Genomic DNA, 24,336 nt, shown 5'->3' with positions numbered 1-24,336 from the left:
TTTGTAGTCTATTGTTTAAAGCTATCATTCATCACTGAATTGTCTCCACTGTTCTACTTTTGTGTCAAACCTCCTCTACATTTCATGAAAAAAGTATTTATTTTTTCCCTGAAATCCCTGTGACCTTGACAGCCGATATTTTCCTCTCACCTCACACATGATCTTGACCATGTGGGTGATGTGGTGGATGAGCTCCTGCTGTGGATTTTCCGTCAGTGTGCGCAGGGGAGGAAGAAAGAATGGTATACTTCCAAAAAGACCCTGACAACAAGTAAAACATTTCAGATATTGTGCTCACAGTGTAATGTGGACTCTGTGACTCCTACCAGATGGAATAGCTCCCTCATCCTGGAAGCACTCTTCTTCTAAAACTATACAGATTGAGAGGGTTTAGAATGAATTCCAGTCTCTGCAAAGAAACTGCACCAAAAATGGATTCAGAATATCAAACTGAATTGTGATCAAAATCACAGGTCAAGACAAAAGTAACTGGAACTGCAATGAAATATGACTGGAGGATTTTCAGTGCTGGCATGCCAAACTCTCCACAGACTCCTCTTGGGCAATTCCTGAAGCCTCTCACACAAACATCCTGTCAGCGATTTGATATCCAATGCTGGCAGGATCCTACCTCCCAGAGAGACAAATTGTTTACCCGATACGTGTGAAGTCACAGAAAGGAGATAAACGTAGGGCATCACCTCCAGATAAATGCCAGATACAGATTTAAATGAACATCCGCTTGCTTCATTTGGTAATCCTGGAGTAAAATAGTTGATTTAATCATTTACAAAACTAAATTAGATATATAGACTAACTTCAACTTGCAGAGCAGAGTCTGTTGGCCAAATGGCCTAATTGTCTCCCCAGTCTTTTAGATTGCAGATCTGTTTTTGATGGCTGTTGTCAACATTTTCTGTTTGTTTCAGAGTTTCATCAGTATAGAAATTTGCCTTTTGTATTTGTTCTCCGGACGTAGTTGCATCAAGCACTTACGAAGATACTTGGGTCATGAAATTGTGTTCTATATGCTCTTTATTTGGGTGACAAAAGTACTGAATTATTTAGTGGAAAATATATATATGCTGAGTGGAGCGTTATCTTCCACCAAATTCCATTGCAGAATGAACAGAACACTTCACAGCAAAGCCTACAACCTCATTTATCCATCCACTTCTATTCGGCTTTACAGTCGAGCAATGAATGCCAAGACTCCATGTTCAGCAATGCATCTCACCTCAATGCCCAGCAGAAGTCACTGAGATAGATTATTTTCCTGCTCAAAGCTGCTGTTTCTATCCCCAGCCCTACACAATGGGATCAGGCAGTCGGGCTGCAGCACATTAATTTGCTGCAGGATCCATATACTATCTCACAAAGTGCTCCTGGCCCCACAGCACCTGCTCAGCTTCTGGTAAGATGGTGGTGAACTCAATCGCAGTAGTCCCTTCTGCATAGTTGTAATTGTTCATCCTCTGCATGTTTTCCTCGATCGCAAGACCCTGCTGGATATAGAGAACATCAAGTTCTGCAGATCTGTCCCACTGCTGAGCTGTTCAATGGCAGTGGAGTTGGACTTGCCGCACACCATGTGTTTGCCTACTACAGCCACCCAAGGAGGAAGGCGTCAGAGGTGGTGCGTGAAGTTGGTGTGCGGAGGCAGTGCGCGTTCCAACAAGTTGTGCAAATCATTGTCTTGGATGTTTTTCCTGTGATCACAAGACCCTGTTTGACATTGGTAACGTAGAATACAGCAAGTCGGGTTCACTGGTTCATTGATGAGACCAACAGCAGGGAGTTGTGTGACCTCACTTGTGGCACTGACCAGGCCCTCATGCCGCGGGGTCACCTGTTGCAGCCGCCCAGGGGAGGAGACTCCAGGGCAGTGTGATAGAGAGTAGAAGCATGTCAGGTGCATTAGAATCTGTGCTGGGTTGGGGGAGATGCCCTCTTGTCGTTGCTTCCCTCTAGTGTTCACTTGATGAAGGACAAGCTGGATTGCTTTTGTCTGCATGATGAGGAACTGCTATGTACTTGTTCTCGCTGAAACATGGCTCCAAGGCAACATCTCTTGCACCATCAATCTTCAGGCCATGACACACAGGGACATGGGCTATATATTTTCTTGTAACTTATGATTTTCTACTATCATGACTATATGTGCTGTGTCTGACTGTTAGTACCGTGTTTTGCACCTTGGCCCCGCTGAACCGTTGTTTCATTTGGCTGCATCAATTAAACTTGAATTTGAACTACTGTATACCTCCTGGGCTGCATTTGTAATCAACAACCCTGCAGATCCCATGGATCCCCCAATCCTACCATGCCTAACATAGGACGGCACTCGGGCATAATGGTTAGTGCAATGCTTTATTTTGCTCCTGTAAGATCGGAGTTCAATTTCCACCACTGTCTATAAAGCATTTGTACATTTTCCCTGTGACCATATGGGTTTTCTCTGGGTGCTCTGGTTTCCTCCCATGTTCCAACGACGTGCAGATAGGATTGATATGTTGCGGGCATGCGATGTTGGTGCCAGAGCATGGCAGCACTTGTGGGCTGCCCAGCACAGTTCTCGCTGATTTGACTTGATGCAGACGATATGTTTCAGTGTTTGTTTTAATGCTTGCTTCAATGTACATGTAATAAATAAAAGTAATCTTTAATCTTCATCTTTAATTCTGTTTTTTCCAAGCATTTGCATCTTTCATCTGTCCCAGCTGATCTCAGTTTGGGAACACCACCTTCTCCCACCCCACCCTCCACCACAGTTCTTCACCTCTTCTCCACTCTTTCAAAACTCTCTTTGAAGCCTCACTCCCAGATCAGAATTGTATTAAATCTCTTCGTGTGCCCGATCGGATTCAATAACTCACCTGTGGAATACCACGGGATGTTTTCTCGATTTAAATTGCTATATAAATGAACAGTGCATCGTTATTGTTAAAGTCATAGAAATGTGTAGAAGCAGCCAAGACTTTAAAAACATGCCTGAGTTATAACTTAGTTATAAATACCTCTGCCATTCCAGATGGCTATCCTGATGTTTAATTAAACAAAATCACTTCTGGTGTTTTTATCCAATTTTCCTTAACCCTTAAAATAAACAAGGAGGAAAACATATGGAATGAATAAGAGTCCGATTGGGAATATTGTGCAGTCCTGAGACCCACCCCCACTTGTCTGCTGGTGCATTCCAAAGCCATGAGCTGGAACTAGCTTCAGCAGAGAAGCAAAGGCACCCGATTCTCTCAGTGCTGGGACTCGGAGAACTGCGCACTCCCTTTCAAGTCACAGTCTTGGGACATCTCGGGAGATGGGGACCTTGATCAAACTCCTCGCTGTGGCATCAGCCGTTACTCTAACAGTGCGGTGTCAAACACAATTCATGGAATATATTGAGAGAAGGCTGAATTCTTTCGAGGTGAGTCCACAAATCTTTTCTGATCTATGAAGAAGGGAAACAAAAAAACATTTCTATCTGTTTGTGGCCCACGAGTTGCTGAGTCAAGTATTTCTACTTCACATTCCCTTCTCCAGTTTCCTGTGCTTTGTGTGGAAGGAGTGCGTTCTCTTTGTTGACTGGAGCTGAAGTCTGACTGCTTATTTTTAATATTGCTCTATTTGGTTCATTTGGGGCTGTTTTACTGTGCATTTTAAGCTATCCGAGCATTCCTGCCAATGTTCCGAATAGCGCAAACATGGCAGAACTTAATACAAATCGCATGGGGCGGAGCCCCGGGGGAGCACCAGCTGCAAGAGAGGTCTGTCACCACCAGATAACTGCCACCGCCTGAACATCAACCCATCACGCACCTCCAGCATTCCCCACTGTGAGTATAGGGCTTTGGTCTTGGGCCCAGGGTGGAGACCTCGTCCCACACTCAGCCATTCCCTCACTGGGCCAGCACAGGATCGCTCACCTGCTTGCTGTGCAGCTGCTGGTCCATGGTGGGGAGGTTGTCGCTGGCTGTCACGTTAAGCACCATCACTGTCACCTGCCCGTGGTTCGGCTGTGTTGTGTTAGGCCTCTGCGAGGCGCGTTGCACTTCCACAGGCCGCTGTGAAACCAGCGGTGGTTGCTGCCCCCAGTGCGAATGCTTCCTGGAGCTGCCCAGCCAGAGAGCCACGGCTTCAGCACCGAGGTAGACTGTTGCCCCCGACACATCCACGTGGGTCCCCCAGCGGGACAGCAGGTCCAGGCCAATGATGCAGGACTCTCGGATGTTGGTGAGGCACACCTCGTCCTCCACTGTGTTTTTCCCCAGTGTGATGTGCAGCCTCCTCTTCCCTCACATCGCTGCACAGTCGCCAGAGACCGTAGCCAGTTGGACCACCGTCATTAACCACCCAGGCGGGGATGGTTGGTCCATGTTGAGGAGAACACCGGGATGGATGATAGTGATGGTTGTCCCTGTGCCCACCAAGGCACGGTATCTGATGCCCCCCCCCACAACGCAGTCCACGTATAAGCCTTGCTCTTCACCCAAATGGCCCACCTAGAGGGGTGACAACGCAGGGATTCTGCTGGAGGACACGGTAGCCGCTGCCCGCTCGGCGTTTCACGACAACTGCTCTGAGCTGTGGCGTGGTGCCGGTGTGGAGCAGACCCAGGCCAATTTACCTGCCTCACCACACCATTAGCAGGGATCGTTTCGTGGCCTGCGGTGTTGGGAGGGCCTGTCTCACGAGCTCCACCTCATCAGTTTCCTCCTCCACCTCGGTGACACAAACCTGGGCTTGCCGGGTATCGGGCGATGCCAGAACACCTTGGGGGGCGAAAATTGCTTCTGCCCTCTCCACCTCAGCCAGCGCCTCATCCAGCAACGATGGTGTTGTGATGCGAACATGCTGCCGAAGGCCCTTTGGCATCAGCGCCTTTACAAAGGCGGGAAGGGCAAGCTCCTCCCAGGACACAGGAGGGAACTGGGGGTAGCCGCGCTGAGCACAGTAGCGAAGATCAGCTGCTAATGCCCCCAGGCTTCCTCCCATATGGCGCCACCTGCCGTACAGTTCTTCCCTCATTGCTTCCGCCAATGGTCTCCGCTTGAAACGCCGCTCCAGCGCCACTACGAGGGCCCTGTAGTCACGCTGCTCCACCGCGTTAGGTTGTGGAGGGTCCGCAGGGCTTCTCCCTCTAGTACCACAAGGTGCACCGCCGTCTCAGTAGGGTTCCACCTGCTGTACCAGGCAGCAAGTATGACTTGCAACAGGTAAGGTTCCAGGCGGCTGGTACCGTTGTACCTGGGGAACTTCAGGGTGCGCGTTAATTGCAAAGACCCGTTGGTCTTCCTCTTGCTCTGGCGGCGTCTGCCATGGTGCCTGTCCTCCCATGGATGCGGCATCTTGGGTTCCCCGATGCGGGTCACTACAGAGGTGATTGATGTGCTCCGCTCTGCCCCCCAGGTTGGGGAGCCTGGGTACACTCGCTCCATCAGGGCTCACTGGGAAGGCACAGCACTCGGTTCCCAGGTCCTCCCTCCAGGTCTCATCTTCACGAGACCTACCTGTGGGTGCAGGGGAGGCATACAGCTCAGTCCCTAGTCTTACTCCTCGGGTCTTAAGGCAATTTATCCGATGTCGTAGCTCTTCAATCTCGTCACTGATCTCACATCCCACTCCTGACACCAACGTGTCCAGCATTTGATCCATGATGACAGATGAGGAAGCTCTTTAACTCAACAAATATTTTAGACCAGGCACCTTGACCCGGAGAGTGAACCCCACCATCACACACCCCGGTTACAGTCAGGGTGACCCACAAATACACAAGCAAATAACTGTATAGCCCAGGCTAGCATGTAACAATAAATGAACTGGAAATTCTCAACATAACCCACAACAGCATTTTAACACAAGAACAATAAACAATACTGGTCATTAGAAATGAGGGGCGGCTGTCAACCACGACCCCCTGCCCCCTCCCCAGAGCGTCACATTTATTAACTACTGCACTATCAGACCATACTTTATAGTGGAGACTCAATAATTCTTGCATGTGATTTAAAAGTGGACTCATGGAGTCATAGAACACTACAGCACAGAAAGAGGCCCTTCAGCCTATCTAGTCCATGCTGAACTATTATGCTGCCTAGACCTGCACCAGGACCACCACCCTCCATACCACTCCCTTCAGTCCAAACTTCACTTCAATGTTGGAATGACTCCCCAATTGATTTGGAACCAGGAGGCCCTTTAGCAGAACTTGATCAACATAGTTAGATAACTGCAAATAATACTGAACTAGATATCATACAAGGTTGCATTGAGCACCAAACAATCCTGGGAAACTGACTAATTTCTGGAATAAAATAGACACCATCCACTGTGCAGTTACATTAGTGGAGCTTACATTTCACGATTTGCAGTTGAACTGAGATGAATTCTCATTGATATAAATAAACATGCAGTGTGCCAGGAGAGTTTTAAGATTTTATTGAATCATTGTTGGCATTGACTCCCTGGCATTTTTACCTTTGAACCTTTGTTTCAACTCATAAGTCAGATTTCCAGCTCTTGCTCCATGCATCGGCATCAGCTTTCTCCCCTCTTCCTTTCTAGTCCAAATGAAGAGTCACTCTACAAACTATTGGCTGCCTACTTCCCTCCATAAATGCTGCCTGACCCACTGAGTTGCTCTTGCAATTCTTGTTCAAAGTTCAAAAGTTCAAAATAAATCTATTATCTAAGTATATATATGTCACCATATACAACCCTGAGATCCATTTACTGGTGGGCATACTCAATAAATCTACAGAATAATAACCATAACAGAATCAATGAAAGACCACGACAACTTGGGCCTTCAACCAGTGTGCAGAAGACAACAAACTGCAAATACAAAAAGATAGAAATAATAGTAAATAAATAAACAATAAAAATTGAGAACTTGAGATGAAGTGTCCATGAAAGTGAGTCCATAGGTTGTGGGAACATTTCAGTGATGGGGCAAGTGAAGTTATCCCCTTTGGTTCAAGAGCCTGATGGTTGAGGAGTAATAACTGTTCCTGAGCCTGGTGGTGTGAGTCCTGAGCCTCCTGTACCTTCTTCCTGATGGCAGCAGCAAGAAGAGAGCATGTCCTGGATGGTGGGGTTCCCTGATGATGGATGCTGCTTTCTTGTGTTACATTGTGTCCAGTACATCATTTGGTAAACACACTACTGAGTGTGATAGTGAAAGGTGTAACATTAAAACAAATTACACAGTGCAATCAAGTTTCATAATCCATCCATTACTGGCAAAAGGCCAAGGCCCCAGCACTGATCACCAACTTTCACATGGCCCTCTTTGCAAGATCCTTTCATTACCAGTCTATATCACGTTGTATGGGAACTGGGATCACTGAGGTTTCAGGACAGACCAACCATGGCAGATTCATTAGTTGCCAAACAAGAGTATTGGTCATCCAGCTTAGGGAGAATATCATAGAATATCACAGGTTTTTTGCTTCACTTTGTTCAAACACATTCTATTACTTATAGAAGTATTGCAGGTAGAAATAATTTTTTTCACACTGGCTCTCAAAATCTAGCTAACTTGGGTAAAGGAGTCCTTTATTTCACCATTGGCCTCTGGAAGCATAGAAGATTACAGAAGGAGGCCATTCAGCCCTTCATCATTTACTAACAATCTGAACGACCTATCCATTCTCCCTGTTCCTTGTTGAAAGCTATGTAATGTCTTTCAGCGTCTAATTGCCATCGTAAGTACTCAATGATTGAAAGTTCTTCCCATCTCCCCTCTTTCTTGGACCTACATCTCCTCATCATTGGCATTAATATGGTAGCTGGAAGGATTCTAAAGACATACAAGACATTATCCTCGCCTCAATCCGACTGCAAAAGGAAATCGGTATTTATATAGTAACATCAGAATAGTAAAACTCCACTAGGCTCATCACACCAGTGAAATTCAGTGACATTAACACTAGAAGTAGCACCAATCAAGAAGTTCATGTGACATTGAGCACTGGGGAGAAAAGTGAATGTGACTTCATAGAAGTCAGAATATGAGTAACAGAAATTTGAACTAGCTCACAATAACTAGAATCTAAAGTGAGAGAATGGCTGGGGCGTTATTAGAATAATTGAATCTAGAGGTGTCAATGTCAAGGAATTAAGAACACATAAACTGAGGCTGGAGTAGACTCAAATTCAAGTACTTGGCAGAACTCCAAGAATTAACTTCTACTGTTTTTCACCAGCAACGAATTGCTGTCTGGTATGACCAAACACAGAGATACTCCACAGAATACAGAGAATTTAAGAACCAGATTCTTGCTTTTGTTGAAAACTTGGATAAAGAGAAAGAAGAGCAAAGACACAACCTTGAAATTGCAAATTCCCGTATTGATCGCATCGAGAGGGAGTTAGACTATTTGGAGACTAGAAATCCAGCACCCACCTGTCTGGAGGTAGATGAGAAATTTACTGAACAAGTTGCTGAAAGCGCCCAGGAAAAGAAGAAGCGCAAGCTTAAGATAGCAGGTAAGAGGTGATCAATAAGTTATTAATTGTTGAGCGCACTATTCAAAGTAATCTGGTCCTTATTGTTCAATGTTGCTTATTGAAACTTTTCTAATCAACCACCAAATGATTTCTGGTAGTCTAATGTTTTAAGGTGGGTGGCAGGGTGGAGATAAGGCTAAAGGGGAAGCCTTTTAGGTCCGAGATGAGGAAAAACTTCTTCACACAGAGAGTGGTAAATCTGTGGAATTCTCTGCCACAGGAAACAGTTGAGGCCAGTTCATTGGCTATATTTAAGAGGGAGTTAGATATGGCCCTTGTGGCTACGGGGAGCAGGGGGTATGGAGGGAAGGCTGGGGCAGGGTTCTGAGTTGGATGATCAGCTATGATCATACTGAATGGCGGTGCAGGCTCGAAGGGCCGAATGGCCTACTCCTGCACCTATTTTCTATGTTTCTATGTTTCTATGTCTGTACCAAAGGAAGTGCAGGGTGCTCCTTCCCTCTGCTAGCCTACAGATCAGCCTTGGGCAAGATGCAGCACCTGCTTCACCCCCAGATCAAGGTCACATGAAGCCATGGGAGCAGGTGGTGCATGGTCATATGAGCAGCTGGTGCATATCACAAGTCCTGGTTATGCGACCACTGATGCCAGGCAAACAATCTCTGAAGAATATTGATAATGGTAAAGACGCTGCCCAGAAGAAGACAATGGCAAACCACTTCTGTAGAAAATTTGCCAAGATCAGTCATGGTCGTGAGACCATGATAGCCCACATCATAAGACACAGCACATCATTATGGTGATGAACACTTTAAGAGAAACATAGCTTGGATATATATGCCTTAAAATATTTTATACCCAAGAAGTACAAGATACATTGTAATATTAGATGCATGATGTGGAACTGAGCCAGGTTAATCTCACCCCACTCTAAGTCATTCTAAGCTCTGTTACGTCAAACCCCGTAATATCAGATGTGCCAACAGCAATCTCTGGTCCTCCAGAAAAGAAAGGAAAATATAAGCCAGTTTCTCTTTTTTATTCAATCTAATTAACTTCCTGAATTTATATGATAGCCTGTGGAGTGCACATAGATTGATGTGTGAGCATGTATGTGGTGCTTGTAATGCAGGAAGCATTGTTTTAACAAGAGTCCTGTGTACATCCCTCCCAGGGATGAGATTTCTGGAGCTTCTACTGTTGTATTGTGGAGCTATGCAAAAATCTGGTGTCTTAGAAATCCCCTTGTCTTGTGCAATACTAGTGAATTTTATCTAGAACTTGTTCATTTCTAAAAATTTGACCATCCATGTATGTGAAATACATAGATCGAGATGCTGTTGAACAGGTCTAGTGATGTCAAATCAAACAAATGATATAACCAACACTACTTAGTTCTACACAAGTGGTCACCATCAGTATGTGCTGTGTCATATGACGTGGGTCATCATGGACTTTCCATGACCATGACTGCTCTTGGCAGATTTTTCTACAGAAGTGGTTCTTCTGGGCAGTGTTTTTACAAGACAAGCAATCCCAACCGTTATCAATACTCTTCAGAGATTGTCTACCTGGTGTCAGTGGTCATATAACCAGGACTTGTGATCTGCACCAGCTGCTCATTGACCATCCACCAATTGCTTCCATGGCTCCACGTGACCCTGATCGGTGGGGCGGGGGGTGTTAAGCAGGTGCTACATCTTCCCAAGGGTGACCTGCAGGCTAGCGGAGGGAAGGAGAGCATTACATCTCCTGTGGTAGAGACATACCTCCACCCCACCACCCTACAACAAGACTTAAGGGAATGAAAATGAGATAACATTCTTTGCTGAAATTATAGCAGGACCAAAAAAAGCTGCAGATGGTTGTAAATTTAGTCGGCTCTATTTTGGGTACTAGCCTACAAAGTACCCAGGGTATCTTCAAGGAGCGGTGTCTCAGAAAGGCAGCCGCTATTATTAAGGACCTCCACACCCAGGGTATGTCCTTTTCTCACTGTTACCATCAGGCAGGAGGTACAGAAGCCTGAAGGCACACAATCAGCGATTCAAGAACAGCTTCTTCTCCTCTGCCATCCGATTCCTAAATGGATGTTGAATCCTTGGACACTACCTAACATTTTAATATATATTGCTCAATTTTTAATCTATCCAATATAGGTATACTGCAATTGATTTACTTATTTACTTATTTTTCTTCTGCTGCTAAGTTAACAATTTTCATGACATGTGCCAGTGATAATAAACCTGATTCTGATTCTGATTCTGATTTCATAAAGAACGATAGCGTCACAGAATGAGGCAGCATTGAGACAGACCGAGTACTTGATGACCATTTATAGGAGCACAGAACGATGCAAGGCCAGGCCTTTCAGCCCATCTAGTCCATGCTGAACCATTCATTGTATATGGCACTTAGATTAATCTCACACTCACATCCTCACCACCAGATTCTACAAATACACTGGGGGCAGTTTACAGATAGTCAGTTAGTCAACCCAACCTGCCAGCCTTAGGAATGCGTTACAAAACGAGGCCACGAGGCTGAAACCTATACAGTCACAAGAAAAATGCCCAAAGTGCACACAGATAGCATCCGAGGTGAGAAATGAGTCCCAATCTCCTTTGTTGCAAGGCAGCAGCTCTGCTGTTGGTGCCAACCTTTTCACATGGCATTGCGTCATAAAGTACAGCAAAGAAACAGGCCCTTCTGCCCATCTAGTCATTACTGAACCAGTTAACTGCCTGGTCCCATCAGCCTGCACTGGGACCATATCCCTCCTTACCCCTACCATCCCTGTACCTATTCAAACTTCTCCTTAACGTTGAAATCGAGCTTGCCAGCACCACCTGTGCTGACAGCTCGTTCCACACTCTTTGAGGGTAAAATGAAGTCAAGTATTTTTCCCGCACATTCCAAGGTAAAGGAAACAAAGTTTTTTTTTAAGAAAGGCTTTAAGAATAAGATGGGATATTGCATGACATCGTTTGTGGGTAAGCTATTGGAAGGTTTCAAAGATACATTTAATGTCAGAGAAATGTATACAATATACAGCCTGAAATTCTTTTTCTTCTCAACCAACCACAAAAAAAGAGGAGTGTCCCAAAGAATGAATGACAGTTAAATGTTAGAACGCCAAAGTCTCCGCCCGCTCCCCTCCCTCCCACGTGTAAGCAGCGGCAAAGCAATGGTCCCCCCTCCCCCACCAGCGAAAAAATCATCGGCGCCCCCCCATCAAGCACTCAAGTGTGCAACAAAATATCAATAAAGACACAGACTTGCAGTACCCCAAGGACTACACATTCACCCGGTATTTAACTTACCACAGGCTCTCCCTCTCTCCCTAATAAGGGAAAAAGAGGTGTCCCAGTATCGCAGCGAGAGGGGAGACATAACAAATAACTCACTGACTTACAATGTTAAAAGTCTTTTGCATCGCTTTTTCTGAGCTCTGTGCCCAAAGAACTCGGGTCTCTGGGCACACAGCCAGCAGCCAGCTCACTGCTTTCGATTTTCCGTGTACTCCCACGACACACCAGGCGGCAACACCGACCTCGAGTCTGCCCACCTCCAGAGCCACGAAATCCCGAAACTCCAAAAGTGCACAAGTCTTCTAGGCCACGTCCTTGGTATATTGAATAGCAGCCAGTTGTGAGACCCCGAGAGCAGGTCCCATTCCAGCAAAGAACCGAAGTCAGTGCATAACTCCAGGTCAGAACCCTGAGAAGGAAAAATAAAGATATTAAAGATGGAAGTAGAGCAAAGGAGTCACCATCAGGAACCATCGTCTCCCAACCTCCTAAGGGACCAGATATATGAGCATTTGGATAGACGTGAACCAATTAGGGATAGTCAGCATGGCTTTGTGCATGGTAGATCATGGCTAAGATATCCTATAGAGTTTTTCAAGGAAGTTACCAGGAATGCTGATTAAGACCAAGCAGTGGATGTTGTCTACATGGACTTTAGCAAGGGCTTAGACAAGGGCCCACATGGAAGGTTATTCAAGAAGGTTTAGTTGTTCAGCATTCAGGGTAAGGCAGTAAATTGGATTAGACATCGGCTTGTGGGAGAAGCCAGAGAGTGATAGTAGATGGCTGCCTCCCTGGCTGAAGGCTGATGACTAGTGGTGTGCCAGAGGGATCAATGCTGGGTCCATTGTTGTCTGTCACCTATATCAACAGTCTGAATGATAATGTAGTAAACTGCATCAGCAAGTTGCAGATGACACCAAGATTGGGGATGTAGTGTACAGTTAGGAAGGCTATCAAAGCTAGCAACAGGGTGAGGACCAGCTGGAAAAATGGACTGAAAAGTGACAGATAGAAATGAATGCAGACAAGTGATTGGTTCCACTTTGGGAGGACCAACCAAGGTAGGACTTAAATGGTGAGTGGTAAGGCGCTGAGGACTGTGGTAGTTAAGTAGGAGGGTCTAGGAATATAGATCCATAATTCATTGAATGTGATGTCACAGGTAAATGGATCATAAAAACAACTTTGGCACATTGGCCTTCATAAACCCAAGTACTGAGTACAGGCCACAAACAAGAGAAAATGTACACATGCTGGAAATCCAAAGCAACACCCTGAAGAAGGGTCTCGGCCTAAAGCGTTAACTGTTTACCCGTTTCCTTAGATGCTGCCTCACCTGCTGAGTTCCTCCAGCATTTTGTGTGTGTGGCTATTGTGTGCAGGTGTTGGGATGTTATTTTGAAGTTGTATACGGCATTGGTGAGGCCTAATTTACAGTATTGTGTGTAGTTCTGGTCACCTACCCTCAGGAAAGGTATCAATAAGACTGAAAAAGTGCAGAGCAAATTTACAAGGATGTTGCTGGGACTTGGAGACCTGAGTTACAGAAAGAGCTTGAATTGGTGGAATTTCAATAGGTACATGGACGGGAAGAGTTTGCTGAGCTATGGACTGGGTGTAGGTCGATAGGACTAGTATGGATTAGATGGGCCAAAAGGTCTGCTTCCCTGCTGTAGAGTTCTATGACTCTAAAGTTAGATTGAAGCATCTCTTCCTAGGATAGCAATTTTTTTCTTTCTAATCACTGCGTGAACCAAGTTTATAGGTAGCCCAGGTAATTTTTCTACGAAAGGTACCAAGCTTTAGCCAGAGATCAGTGAATCTGTGGATTTCGTTGCCACAGGCAACTGTGGAGGCCAGGTCATTGTGTATATTTAAGGCAGAGGTTGATATATTCATGATTAGTCAGGGCATGACGGGATATGGGGAGAAGGCAGGAGATTAGGGCTGAGGGAAATGGATCTGCCATGATGAAATGGCAGAGCAGACTGTATGGGCCTAACGGCTTAACTCTGTTCCTATATCTTATGGTTTTATGGTTTTATAAAACATGCACTTCAGGGAGGACCCAAAGAAAAAGTATTGCAAGTACTAAAAGTACAAAATCTCAGATTGATTATGACAACATGGGAGGTTCTTTGGCCCATCAATCTCCTCCAGACTCCAAGGAAGAGCAATTTATGCAGTCCTACTCCTCAGAGCTTTTGCACATCCTTCATCTCAGATATTTGTCCAGATTTCTTTTAAACCGCACAGTTGAATCTCCACCACTGGAACTCATGGTAGTGCCCTCCAGACCCACGTCATCCACAAGTTTCCCTTTGTGTCAATTTTGGTGCTTTTAATTAAAATAAATAATAATAATAATAATAATAATAATAAGTACTTTATTGATTCCGAGTGGAAAATTATTTCATTACTACAACAACAATATTTAAAAACAGGTTTAGCAATAATAATAAATATAATAACAGTAATACTAACTAATAATAAAGTACAAAATAATAATATACACAATAATAATTTACCAATGTGCAATAATAATGTATGAAATAATAAAACAGTCTATTGTACTATGATGTGTGTTCTCCTGTTGCACAGAGATGAACTGTTGTATATGCTGATTGCATTTGGTAGGAACGATTTTCTGTAACGATTCTTGTGACAGTGGAGCTGAGTGAAGCTATTTGAAAGGGTGCTTCACTGCTTATTCAGTCAGTCATGGAGAGGATGTGCTAGATTGTCCGTAATAGATAACAGTTTGTTTAGTGATCTCCTCTCCACCACTAACTCAAAAGAGTCCGGGCTGTAGCCAAGGACGGATCCAGCCTTTTTGATGAGCTTATTTAGTCTTTTAGCATTACCAGCACCGATGCTGCTCCCCCAAAATAAAGCTGCAGAGAAGACTGCACTCGCTACAAAGGACTGGTAAACGATCTTCAGCATCCTGCTGCACACATTGAAGGATCTCAGTTTCCTTAGAAAATAGAGTCTGCTCATCCCCTTCTTGTAAACAGCCTTGGTGTTGGTTTACTCAGTCAAGTCTGTTGTGGAGATGAACACCCAAGTATCTGTGCTCCTCCACTACCGTAACCTCCTCTCCCAGAATGTATACAGGATTCATCACAGTCCTCTTCCTCGTAAAATCAATCACCATCTCCTTGGTTTTATCCACATTCAGGAACAGGTGATTCCTCCCGCACTACTCCACAGACTTGTCCACCAGTCCTCTGTACTCCAACTCCTGCCCATCCCTGATACACCCAACCACTGCAGAGTCATCAGAGAACTTCTGCAAGTGACAAGACTCAGATTTGTACTGGAAGTCTGAGATGCACAGTGTGAACAGAAACAGAGACAGGACAGTCCCTTGTGGTATTCTAGCGCCACTCACCACCATCTCAGACAGAGAACTACCCAGCCGCACAGATCACGGTCTATCTGTCAGGTAGTCAGTAATCCAGGAGATAGTGGATTTGTCTACGCCCATCCTTTGCAACTTCTTGTTCAGAAGAAGTGGCTGGATTGTATTGAAGGCACTAGGGAAACCAAAAAATGTGATTCTCACAATGCCACCAGTATCATCCAGGTGGGAATTAGCTCTCTGCAACAGGTAGATGATGGTATCATCTACCCCCTTGGGAGGTTGGTAGGCAAAATGTAGAAGGTTCAATGAAGATCTCACCTGTTGTCCAAGGTAAGTCAGGACCAGCCTCTCCAGCACCTTCATCATATGAGATGTGGGGGAAATTGGTCTGTAGTCACTAAGTTCAGATGGAGTAGCATTCTTGTGTACAGGAACCAAGCAGGAAGTCTTCCATAGCACTGGCATCTTTTCCTGACTCAGACTCAGATTGTAAAGGTGCGGCAAAATATTTTGCCAATCTCCTTCAGTATTTACCTGCATTTCTTGAATCTTCTGGCAATAGGTTTACTTTATTTCACAAATCAGGAGCCCATTTCAAATTGTGCTCAACTGGGCTTTTCTCCCGTTGATATCAGTGATGGTCAGAAGTGTTCAGAATCAGAGTCCGAGTCAACTTTACTATCACTGACTTACATGATGTGAAATTTGCTGTTTTGTATGCAAAGATAATAAATACTATAAGTTACAAAATTAAATAAATATTACAGAAAAAATACTATTTCTGACCATGAACCATTCAGAAATCCGATGGCGGAGGGATGAAAAAGCAGTTCCTGATTTGTTGTGGGTGGGCCCGCAGACTCGTGTACCCACTCCCTGATGGTAGCAACCAGATGGAAAAGCCTGGGTAAAGTGGATATGGAGAGGATGTTTCAAATAGTGGGGAAGTCTAGGACCAGAGGGCACAGCCTCAAAGTACTTTATACTTCATACTTTATTGTCGCCAAACAATTGGTATTAGAACGTATAATCATCACAGCGATATTTGATTCTGAGCTTCACACACCCTTGATTACAAATATTAAATATTAAAAATAGTTAAAATTAGTAAATATTAAAAATTTAAATTATAAATCATAAATAGAACATAGAAAAATGGGAAGTAAGGTAGTGCAAAAAAACCGAGAGGCAGGTCTGGATATTTGGAGGGTACAGCCCAGATCCGGGTCAGGCAGAATCCGTTCAGCAGTCTTATCACAGTTGGAAAGAAGCTGTTCCCCAATCTGGCCGTACGAGTCTTCAAGCTCCTGAACCTTCTCCCAGAGGGAAGAGGGACGAAAAGTGTGTTCGCTGGGTGGGTCATGTCCTTGATTATCCTGGCAGCACTGCTCCGACAGCGTGCGGTGTAAAGTAAGTCCACGGACGGAAGATTGGTTTGTGTGATGTGCTGCACCGTGTTCATGATCTTCTGCAGCTTCTTTCGGTCTTGGACAGGACAACTTCCATACCAGATTGTGATGCACCCTAGAAGAATGCTTTCTACGGTGCATCTATGAAAATTAGTGAGAGTTTTAGGAGACAGGCCAAATTTCTTTAGTTTTCTCAGGAAGTAAAGGCGCTGGTGGGTCTTCTTGGCAGTGGACTCTGCTTGGTTAGACCAAGTCAGGCCATTTGTGATATTGACCCCGAGGAACTTAAAGCTTTTGACCTGTTCCAGGTCAAATAGAAGGAAATCTCTTTAGAACAGAGATGAAGAAGGATTTCTTTAGCCATAGGATGGTGAATCTGTGTAATTCATTGGTACAGGCTGCAATGGAGGCCAAGTCGTTGGGTATATTTAAAGTGGAGGTTGATAGGTACTTAATTAGTAAGGGCATCAATGGTTAAAAGGAGAAGGCAAGAGGAGATGAGCTTAATAGCCCAGTTCTGCTCCTGTGTCTCATGGTGGACACCAGCTTCTTGAAGATGCCCGCCGTGGTGGGGAGGTATATATCTCTGTTGGAACTGGCTAAATCTATAAGCCTTTGCAATCCTGTGCATGGGATGTTCCATACCAGGATGAGATGCAGCCAGTCAGAATGCTCTCCACCAAAGGAATGTTTTCTGCTTCCCATTTCAACTTGTGGCCCTCTTTTCTTTTCAACCCTTTGATGTTTCACTGTGTTCCTTTCCAGGCTGTGAAGAAATGGTCTTCAACATCAAAGCAATGAAAATAGTCAAAAGGTTGGAGACGGCTTCTGGCCTGTGGATCAAGGACCTGATGTCAGACACTGAGAAGGTGTATGTCTTTGATGGCGTAAGTAATGACACAATCTATGAATTCACAAGACTGAAGGACTTCACTGACTTTACTGGCTTGATTAAGGCAAAGAAAATTAAACTGCCTTACCCATGGGCTGGCACAGGTCACATAGTGTACAAAGGCTTCTTATATTACATCCGAAGTGAGCCTCAGTTTCAAGTCATCAAATTTGATCTGAAGAACCAGACGGTGTCAGACAGCGCCATGTTCCCAGCTGAGCAACAGATCCCGGTGTATGGCCTCTCACCGTTCAACTACATCGACCTAGCCATGGACGAGAATGGCTTGTGGGCCATATATGCCACCAGAGACAATGAGAAGAACATCTGCCTGGCCAGGTTGGACCACAAGACACTGGACATTGAGCAGATGTGGGACACTCCATGTCCCATTGAGAATGCGGAGAGTGCCTTTGTCATCTGTGGCACGCTTTACGTGGTGTACAACAGCAAGCTCCGTAGTCGCTCACGTATCCAGTGTGTGTATGATGTCACCGACATGGTAAATACTGACCTGGCACCATTGTTATATTTCCCCAAGCGGTATGGAGCTCACTCCAGCATTAAGTACAACCCAAGGGAGAAGCAGCTGTATGCTTGGGATGATGGATACCAAATCATATACAGGCTGACATTGAAACCAAAATCAGAACTGTAAAACTTTGCTCCTATATACAAATTATTGACAGGAGGACTGGGCAATGAAACTCTCCCCAAAGGCAGCAGTGAACCAGAATAAGGAGGAGAAAATAACTTTATTCTCAGATGGTTGATTAGCTAAAGTCAGCCATATCTTTAATGAAAAAAATACATAATTAATAATGTTCATATCAGTGGTAATGCATTACATGTAATGGCACAGTGATGCAAACTGCAGTAGTCATTTGAAAGAGGCACGGAGAGACAGGGCAGTATATGCTGTATGACAGTGGAATAGGAATGCAACAAGCACTTTTGCACAAAACCAGGCACTGCAGTTAAAATCACAAGCACTGCAACTTCGTGTGAATATGAATCGGTTCTCCCAAAAAAACAGCATTTATACAGTGTCGTTTATGACATTCCACAATTATTCACAATTTATTGAGTAATTTGGCAGCAGTTAATGTTGTCGTAGAGTCATACAGCATGAGAGCAGGCTCTTCAGCCCATCTAATGTAGGAAAGCCCACAGCCTACTTCATGCAACAGCAGCTGTAAATAAAAAATCAAATGGAATATATATATCTTGGGATAGACGGCATGGCTTTGCGAGGAGCAGGTCATGGCCCACAAGCCTGAGTGAATTCTGAGGATGTGACAAAGCACATTGATGAAGGTAGAGCTGTGGATGTGGTGTATAGAAGTTTAGTAAGACATTTGATAAAGTTCCTCATGGAATCTGGGGAAGCTTGGCTGTGTGGATTTAGAACTGTTATTTCCATAGGAAGCAGAGGTTGATTGTACATGAGGAATCTTCTGCCTGGATCTCGGTGACCAGTGGTGTTCTCTGGAGATCTGTACAGGGACCCCCGACCCCTGTTCTTTGTGATTTTAATTCATGACTTCATGTGGAAATAGAAGAGTGGGTTTATAAGTTTGCAGATGACTTGGTGGTTAGTGGAGTTGGGAACAGTGTAGAAGATTGTTGTAGGTTACAGTAGGATATTGACAAGATGCAGAGCTGGGTTGAGAAGTGACGGATAGAGTTCAACCCTGAAACATGGGAAGTGATTCACTTTGAAAGGTCGAGTTTGAAGGCAGAACATACGGTTAATGATAGGATTCTTTGCAACATGGAGTAACAGAGAGATCTTGGGGTCCACACCAAAGTTGCCTTTCAAGTGGATATAGTTATTAAGAAGGCCAATGGAATATTGACCTTCATTGGTCAGGACTTTGAGTTCGAGAACTGCAAGGTAATGTTGCAGCTCCTTAAAACTCTGGTTAGACCACACTTAGAATATTGTGTTCAGTTCTGGTCACCTCATTATAGGAAGGATGTGGAAGCTTATAGAGGGTTCAGAGGAGGTTTACCAGGATGCTACCTGGATTAGAGAGCATGTCTTATGAGGAAAGATTGAGTGAGCTAGGGCTTTTCTCTTTGAAACAAGATTTGATAGAAATGTACACTATGATCAGAGGTATAGATCAAATGCAGAGTCACACACACAGAACTACAGCTCATCAAAAGGTTTTTGACCCATCTAGTCTCTGAGCCACAACTCTTATTGTGCTTAGTCCCATTGACCTGAACCTGGAGCTTAGCCCTCCCATCCTTGTACTTACCCAAACCTCTCATCCACCACTTCTGCTAAAGGCTTGTTCCTCACTTACACCACCCTCTGAGTGAAGACGTTCCTCCTCAGGTTCCCTTTAAATATGTCACCTTTCACTCTTAACCTATGACCTCTAGTTCTGGTCTCACACAGCATCAGTGGAAAAAGCCTGCTTGCATTTATCCTAACTATACACTTCATAATTTTGTATACCGCTATCAAGTTTCCCCCTCATTCTCCTGTGCTCCAAGAAATAAAGTCCAAGCCTATTCAACCTTTCCTCACATCTCAGGTCCTCAAATCCTGCAAGCTCCTTGTAAATTTTCCCTGAACTTTTTCAAGCTTATTGATAACTTTCCTGTAGATACAGCAGGTCACCACAACTGCACACACTACTCCAAATTAGGCTTCACCCACATCTCATACAACTTCAACATAACATCTCAACTTCTATACTCAATACATTGATTAATGAAGGCCAATATGCCGAAAACTTTTTTTTAAGACCCTGTCTACCTGTGATGCCAATTCCAAGGGTTTCTAGTTCTGTATTCCCAGATCCCTCTGTTCTGCCACACTCCACTGAGATAGCTGGAAACTTTTTCCCGGGCAAAAATAACTAATACAAGGGGGCATCATTTTAAGGAGATTGGACGAAAGTGTAAGGCAGATGTCAGAAGTAACTTTTTTCACAGAAAGTGGTGGGTGCCAGGGATGGTGGAAGAGGCACGTACTTTAGGGACTTTAAGAAACTCTCAGATAGGCACGTGGATGATAGAACCATGGAGAGCTATATAGGAGGGAAGGGTTAGATTGACCTTAAAGTAGGTTAAAAGGCTGGCACAATACTGTGGGCTGAAGGAATTTTACTGTGTTATGGTTGTCAATGTTCTACAGTATATGAACTTTGAATATGAAGCTGTGGTGAGAAAAACAGGAAGAACTCCCCAACTAAAAAGGTGGATGGGTATCTCAGCAAAGGCTGATGCCCGCGGTACTATGTCCCACATTATGAACTGAAAATCAGAGCAGGTTATTCGCTTAAGTTTCTGAAGAATGAGTTTGACCCACCAACTACTAACTCAGAGATGGGAGTGATATCACTGAGACACAGCAGCACTGACACGGAGGATAGTTGCAACCTCATCAGCAGGAATTCCAAAAAGAAGTATGATAATAAAATATCTCAGTGGAACCATTCCAATGAATGTGGCACTGAATTCCTACTGCCTTGCATCATAAGCCTTACATTAATTTGAATCTATACTTCTGAATGTTTAGTATCAGGTGATCTCATGGTTCAGCTGATGTCCAGAAGCTCTTCATCCATCCCAAAGTTTGTCATTGAACAAAACACCTCTATTGAAAGCATCATTTTATTCAGAGAAGTAGCGCTGAAAAGGATCTTCCCGCCTTTGAACCACGCTGTCAGCAACCCACCGATTCCGCCCCAGCCAAGTCACGGGACAACTGACAATGACCGATGAACCTACTAACCGGTACATCTTTGGACTGTGAGAGGATACTGGAGCACCCAGAGGAAACTCATGCATTCACAGGGAGAACATACAAACTTCTTAGAGATGACATTGGAAGTGAACTCCGAACTCTAACTGTAATAATGTCACGTTAACCGCTACACTACTGTGGCGCCATTTTTCCCAAAAATTCATTCCAAACATTAGAACATAGCACAGCAAAGCATATTACAGGCCCTTCAGTCCATAATGGTATGCTGACATTTCAGCCTACTCCAAGATCCAACTAATCTTTTCATCCCAAGGAGGCCATATCTCTCTATTTTTCATCCATATGCCTATCTAAGAGTCTCTTAAATGCTCCTATTGTATCAGCCCCTACCACCACCCCTGACAGAGCACCGCAGACTCCATGCACTCTCTGTATTAAAACCCTACCTCTGCCATCCCCCCCTAAACTTCCCTCCACACACTGCTAAAAACTAGACTTCCATTCCATGACCAGACCTGTATCTTAGACAATGCCATGTCCAAATGCTTCGTGGTGTAGACCAGGCACTTTCATGTATTAGAAGACTGTTCTAGATGCTGTGACCAGATACCCCCCACAATCCACAACCTGTTAGGAACTACACTTCTACTTTCAATCCTATCGTGGACATTACGTCAGACACCTTTAACGACTGGTTGTCTAGCACTAACACCGTCATTGTTCGAACCTTTATTACAGACAGTGTGAAGGACCATACCTCTCCACCCCAGATACTGTCACTGACTGGGTCTTAACTTCCGACACTTTTATGAACCAGGCCTTTTATAGCAGGCATTGGGATAAACAAGACCTCCGTCAATACCTACAGAGTAAACCTGTGATTACAAAGATATTCGTCCCATAAACACCCAGCTCTGATACCAGGTTATTATTTCATTAATGCTGTTAGTTACAGTAGGGAACATGGATTTCTGCTTGTCACGTCCCACGTCGGAATGCAAATCAACATTTTCACTGCCATAGATGGAAAAGGAATCATTCTGTTTGTGGCTCAGTATGGAATTCAGTATTGATATTTGAAGGAACATAACTGGTGTCAGCCTCTACCACCAGTCCTGACAGAACATCGCAGGCACCCCTGCTGCTCTCTGTATTAAAAGCCCAACCTCTGACATTGCCCCTGATTGATATTTCGAGGGGCATACCCTCACACTGAACTTAATATCCTGCCACTGGGCTAGCTGACACAGTTCATCTTTACCACCCTTTCACTGAACTCAACCATTAAAGTCCTAGCACTGAACCAGTTTCTTAATACCATGACAGTGAATTTATCTTTAATAGCCAGTCTTTGGATCCACCCTTGGCTTTGAAAAGTCCTGTTACTCTCCTATTACTAAGCATGTTCCTTGATACTCTGCCCCGGGCTTATCAATAGCATTTTAGCATGAACTTGCCGACTGACACGAGAACACAAAATGAATTTGCCCCCTGCAGCCCAGCCCCAGCACGAACTTAGTGAATCATCAGCTCCTGTCACCACATCGCGGCAATGTCAACTACGTTACAACGTATATCTTGATTGTACTCTCCATTAATTGTATTACCTTTTTATGTAACCATTTTATAGTTATAGCGATCTGTACTAATTATAATCAGTAACCGAGAGACTAGTTGATATAAGCAATTAAAATGCTTTGCATTCCATACCATTTAAGACTGAGAATGGAAGTCTTTCTGTTAGCTGTTCTGGTGTCATAGGAAGTACTAAGTCTATAGCTTCCAGGAATAATATTTATTTTTTGAGATACAGTGTGGAGTATCCAGCAATCGAGCCATCCAGCAATCCCCCAATTTAACCCTAGCCTAATCCCAGGACAAGTTACAGTGACCATTTAACCTACTAACCGGTATGTCTTTGGACTGTTGGGAGGAAAGTGAAGCACCCGGAGGAAACCCAAATGGTCATGAGGAGAACTTGCAAACTCCTTACAGCCAGAGGCGGGAATTGAACCCAGGCCGCCTGTACCATGAAGCGTTGTGCTAACCACTACACTACCGTGCCACATAGTGGTTTGCACAATGCAATATGGAACAACTAGATCCATTCAGCCCATCATGCCTGACCTGACTGGCTTTGAAGAGCAGCCTAATCAGTCCTTATTCACCACTCCTATCGATACTCTTTCTTTTCCAAGTATATATTTTCTGAAAGGTTATAGACACTGACTCTCACACATCTTCAGGCACTACATTTCATTCGTGATCTTTGTCCTGTGAGGATCAGCTTCATCTTCTCTAATTTGACCATACCATTGATAATCCCCATCGCTGAAGATCCCACATAAAATGAGTCTGGCCACTATCAACCCTAGATTGCATTCAACATTTAGATAAGTACTCCAGATCATTTGGTCAGAATTTGTGAATGCTGGATAAAGTCTGTCTTGATAGGGGTGAAAGGAGAATTTATCTTAAATTGACAAATCTACATGAACATTTTGTCTAGATGGTCTTTGATTTCCAGATCCCGTCAATTAATATCACAGTTTACCACCTGAGGACCCTATAGGTGTTGGATAGTTCTGAAACAGAACCAGCCCAACTTCACCTAATGGTATCTAATTTATCCTCTACTCCCCTTAGTGACTATTGCTATCCCTGGAATTGCTGGATTCCTGTACAATTAAGCACTAATTAAGACTTTGTGCTTTGCATAAATAATGGAAGAAATAGGGTCAGAAGCAACATTATAATTTTAATTCCAATTCCCATTCCCATTCCGACACGTCGGTCCATGGCCTCCTTTTGCATTGTAAGTGGAGGTCATGGAAGCCAATTAATTGCAAGTATTGGACAAATAAACTTTTCACGGGCTTCCAGCCAGGTACAGGTATCGATTATAAGTGACATTGCGAAGACAGACTCTGCCATCTTCATCAGGGATGATGTCTGGCATCTCTAGTCCGGTGGTATATATACCCACGTCATCCATCCATCCTGATTGGTTTGTCCTCATCCAATCAGGTTTCCGCTCTCCTACCTTGTTTACAATCAAATCCCAGTTCTTACTTAGAGCGAGACCTTGGTTTTTGTTAAAATTCTTTCCTTCTACTTTTATTTCAATGGCTTCCTTCACCAGGAGATCCCAAAAGCCA

The 24,336-nt window shown here is 44.2% G+C and overlaps 1 protein-coding gene across 1 annotated transcript; it reads left to right on the top strand.

Moving 5' to 3' along the window:
- The first annotated feature begins 3,215 nt into the window (after positions 1-3,215).
- Positions 3,216-23,036, top strand: olfml3b (olfactomedin-like 3b). Its single transcript, XM_063043733.1, has 3 exons — positions 3,216-3,424; positions 8,205-8,487; positions 17,325-23,036. The coding sequence occupies exons 1-3, from the start codon at positions 3,317-3,319 to the stop codon at positions 18,107-18,109; spliced, it is 1,176 nt and encodes a 391-aa protein (XP_062899803.1). The 5' UTR covers positions 3,216-3,316; the 3' UTR covers positions 18,110-23,036.
- Positions 23,037-24,336: the final 1,300 nt, after the last annotated feature.

The sequence above is a fragment of the Mobula hypostoma genome, chromosome 3 (genome assembly GCF_963921235.1).
Source record: "Mobula hypostoma chromosome 3, sMobHyp1.1, whole genome shotgun sequence".
NCBI lineage: Eukaryota > Metazoa > Chordata > Chondrichthyes > Myliobatiformes > Myliobatidae > Mobula > Mobula hypostoma.
Note: the sequence above shows the minus strand (reverse complement) of the source record. Positions and strands in the feature narration are given on the sequence as shown.

Coding starts and splice junctions, on each gene's coding strand:
- olfml3b (XM_063043733.1), top strand. CDS start 3,317: ATGGGGACCTTGATCAAACTCCTCGCTGTGGCATCAGCCGTTACTCTA. Junction 3,425..8,204: donor GAAGGCTGAATTCTTTCGAG/GTGAGTCCACAA, acceptor GTTTTTCACCAG/CAACGAATTGCTGTCTGGTA. Junction 8,488..17,324: donor GCGCAAGCTTAAGATAGCAG/GTAAGAGGTGAT, acceptor GTTCCTTTCCAG/GCTGTGAAGAAATGGTCTTC.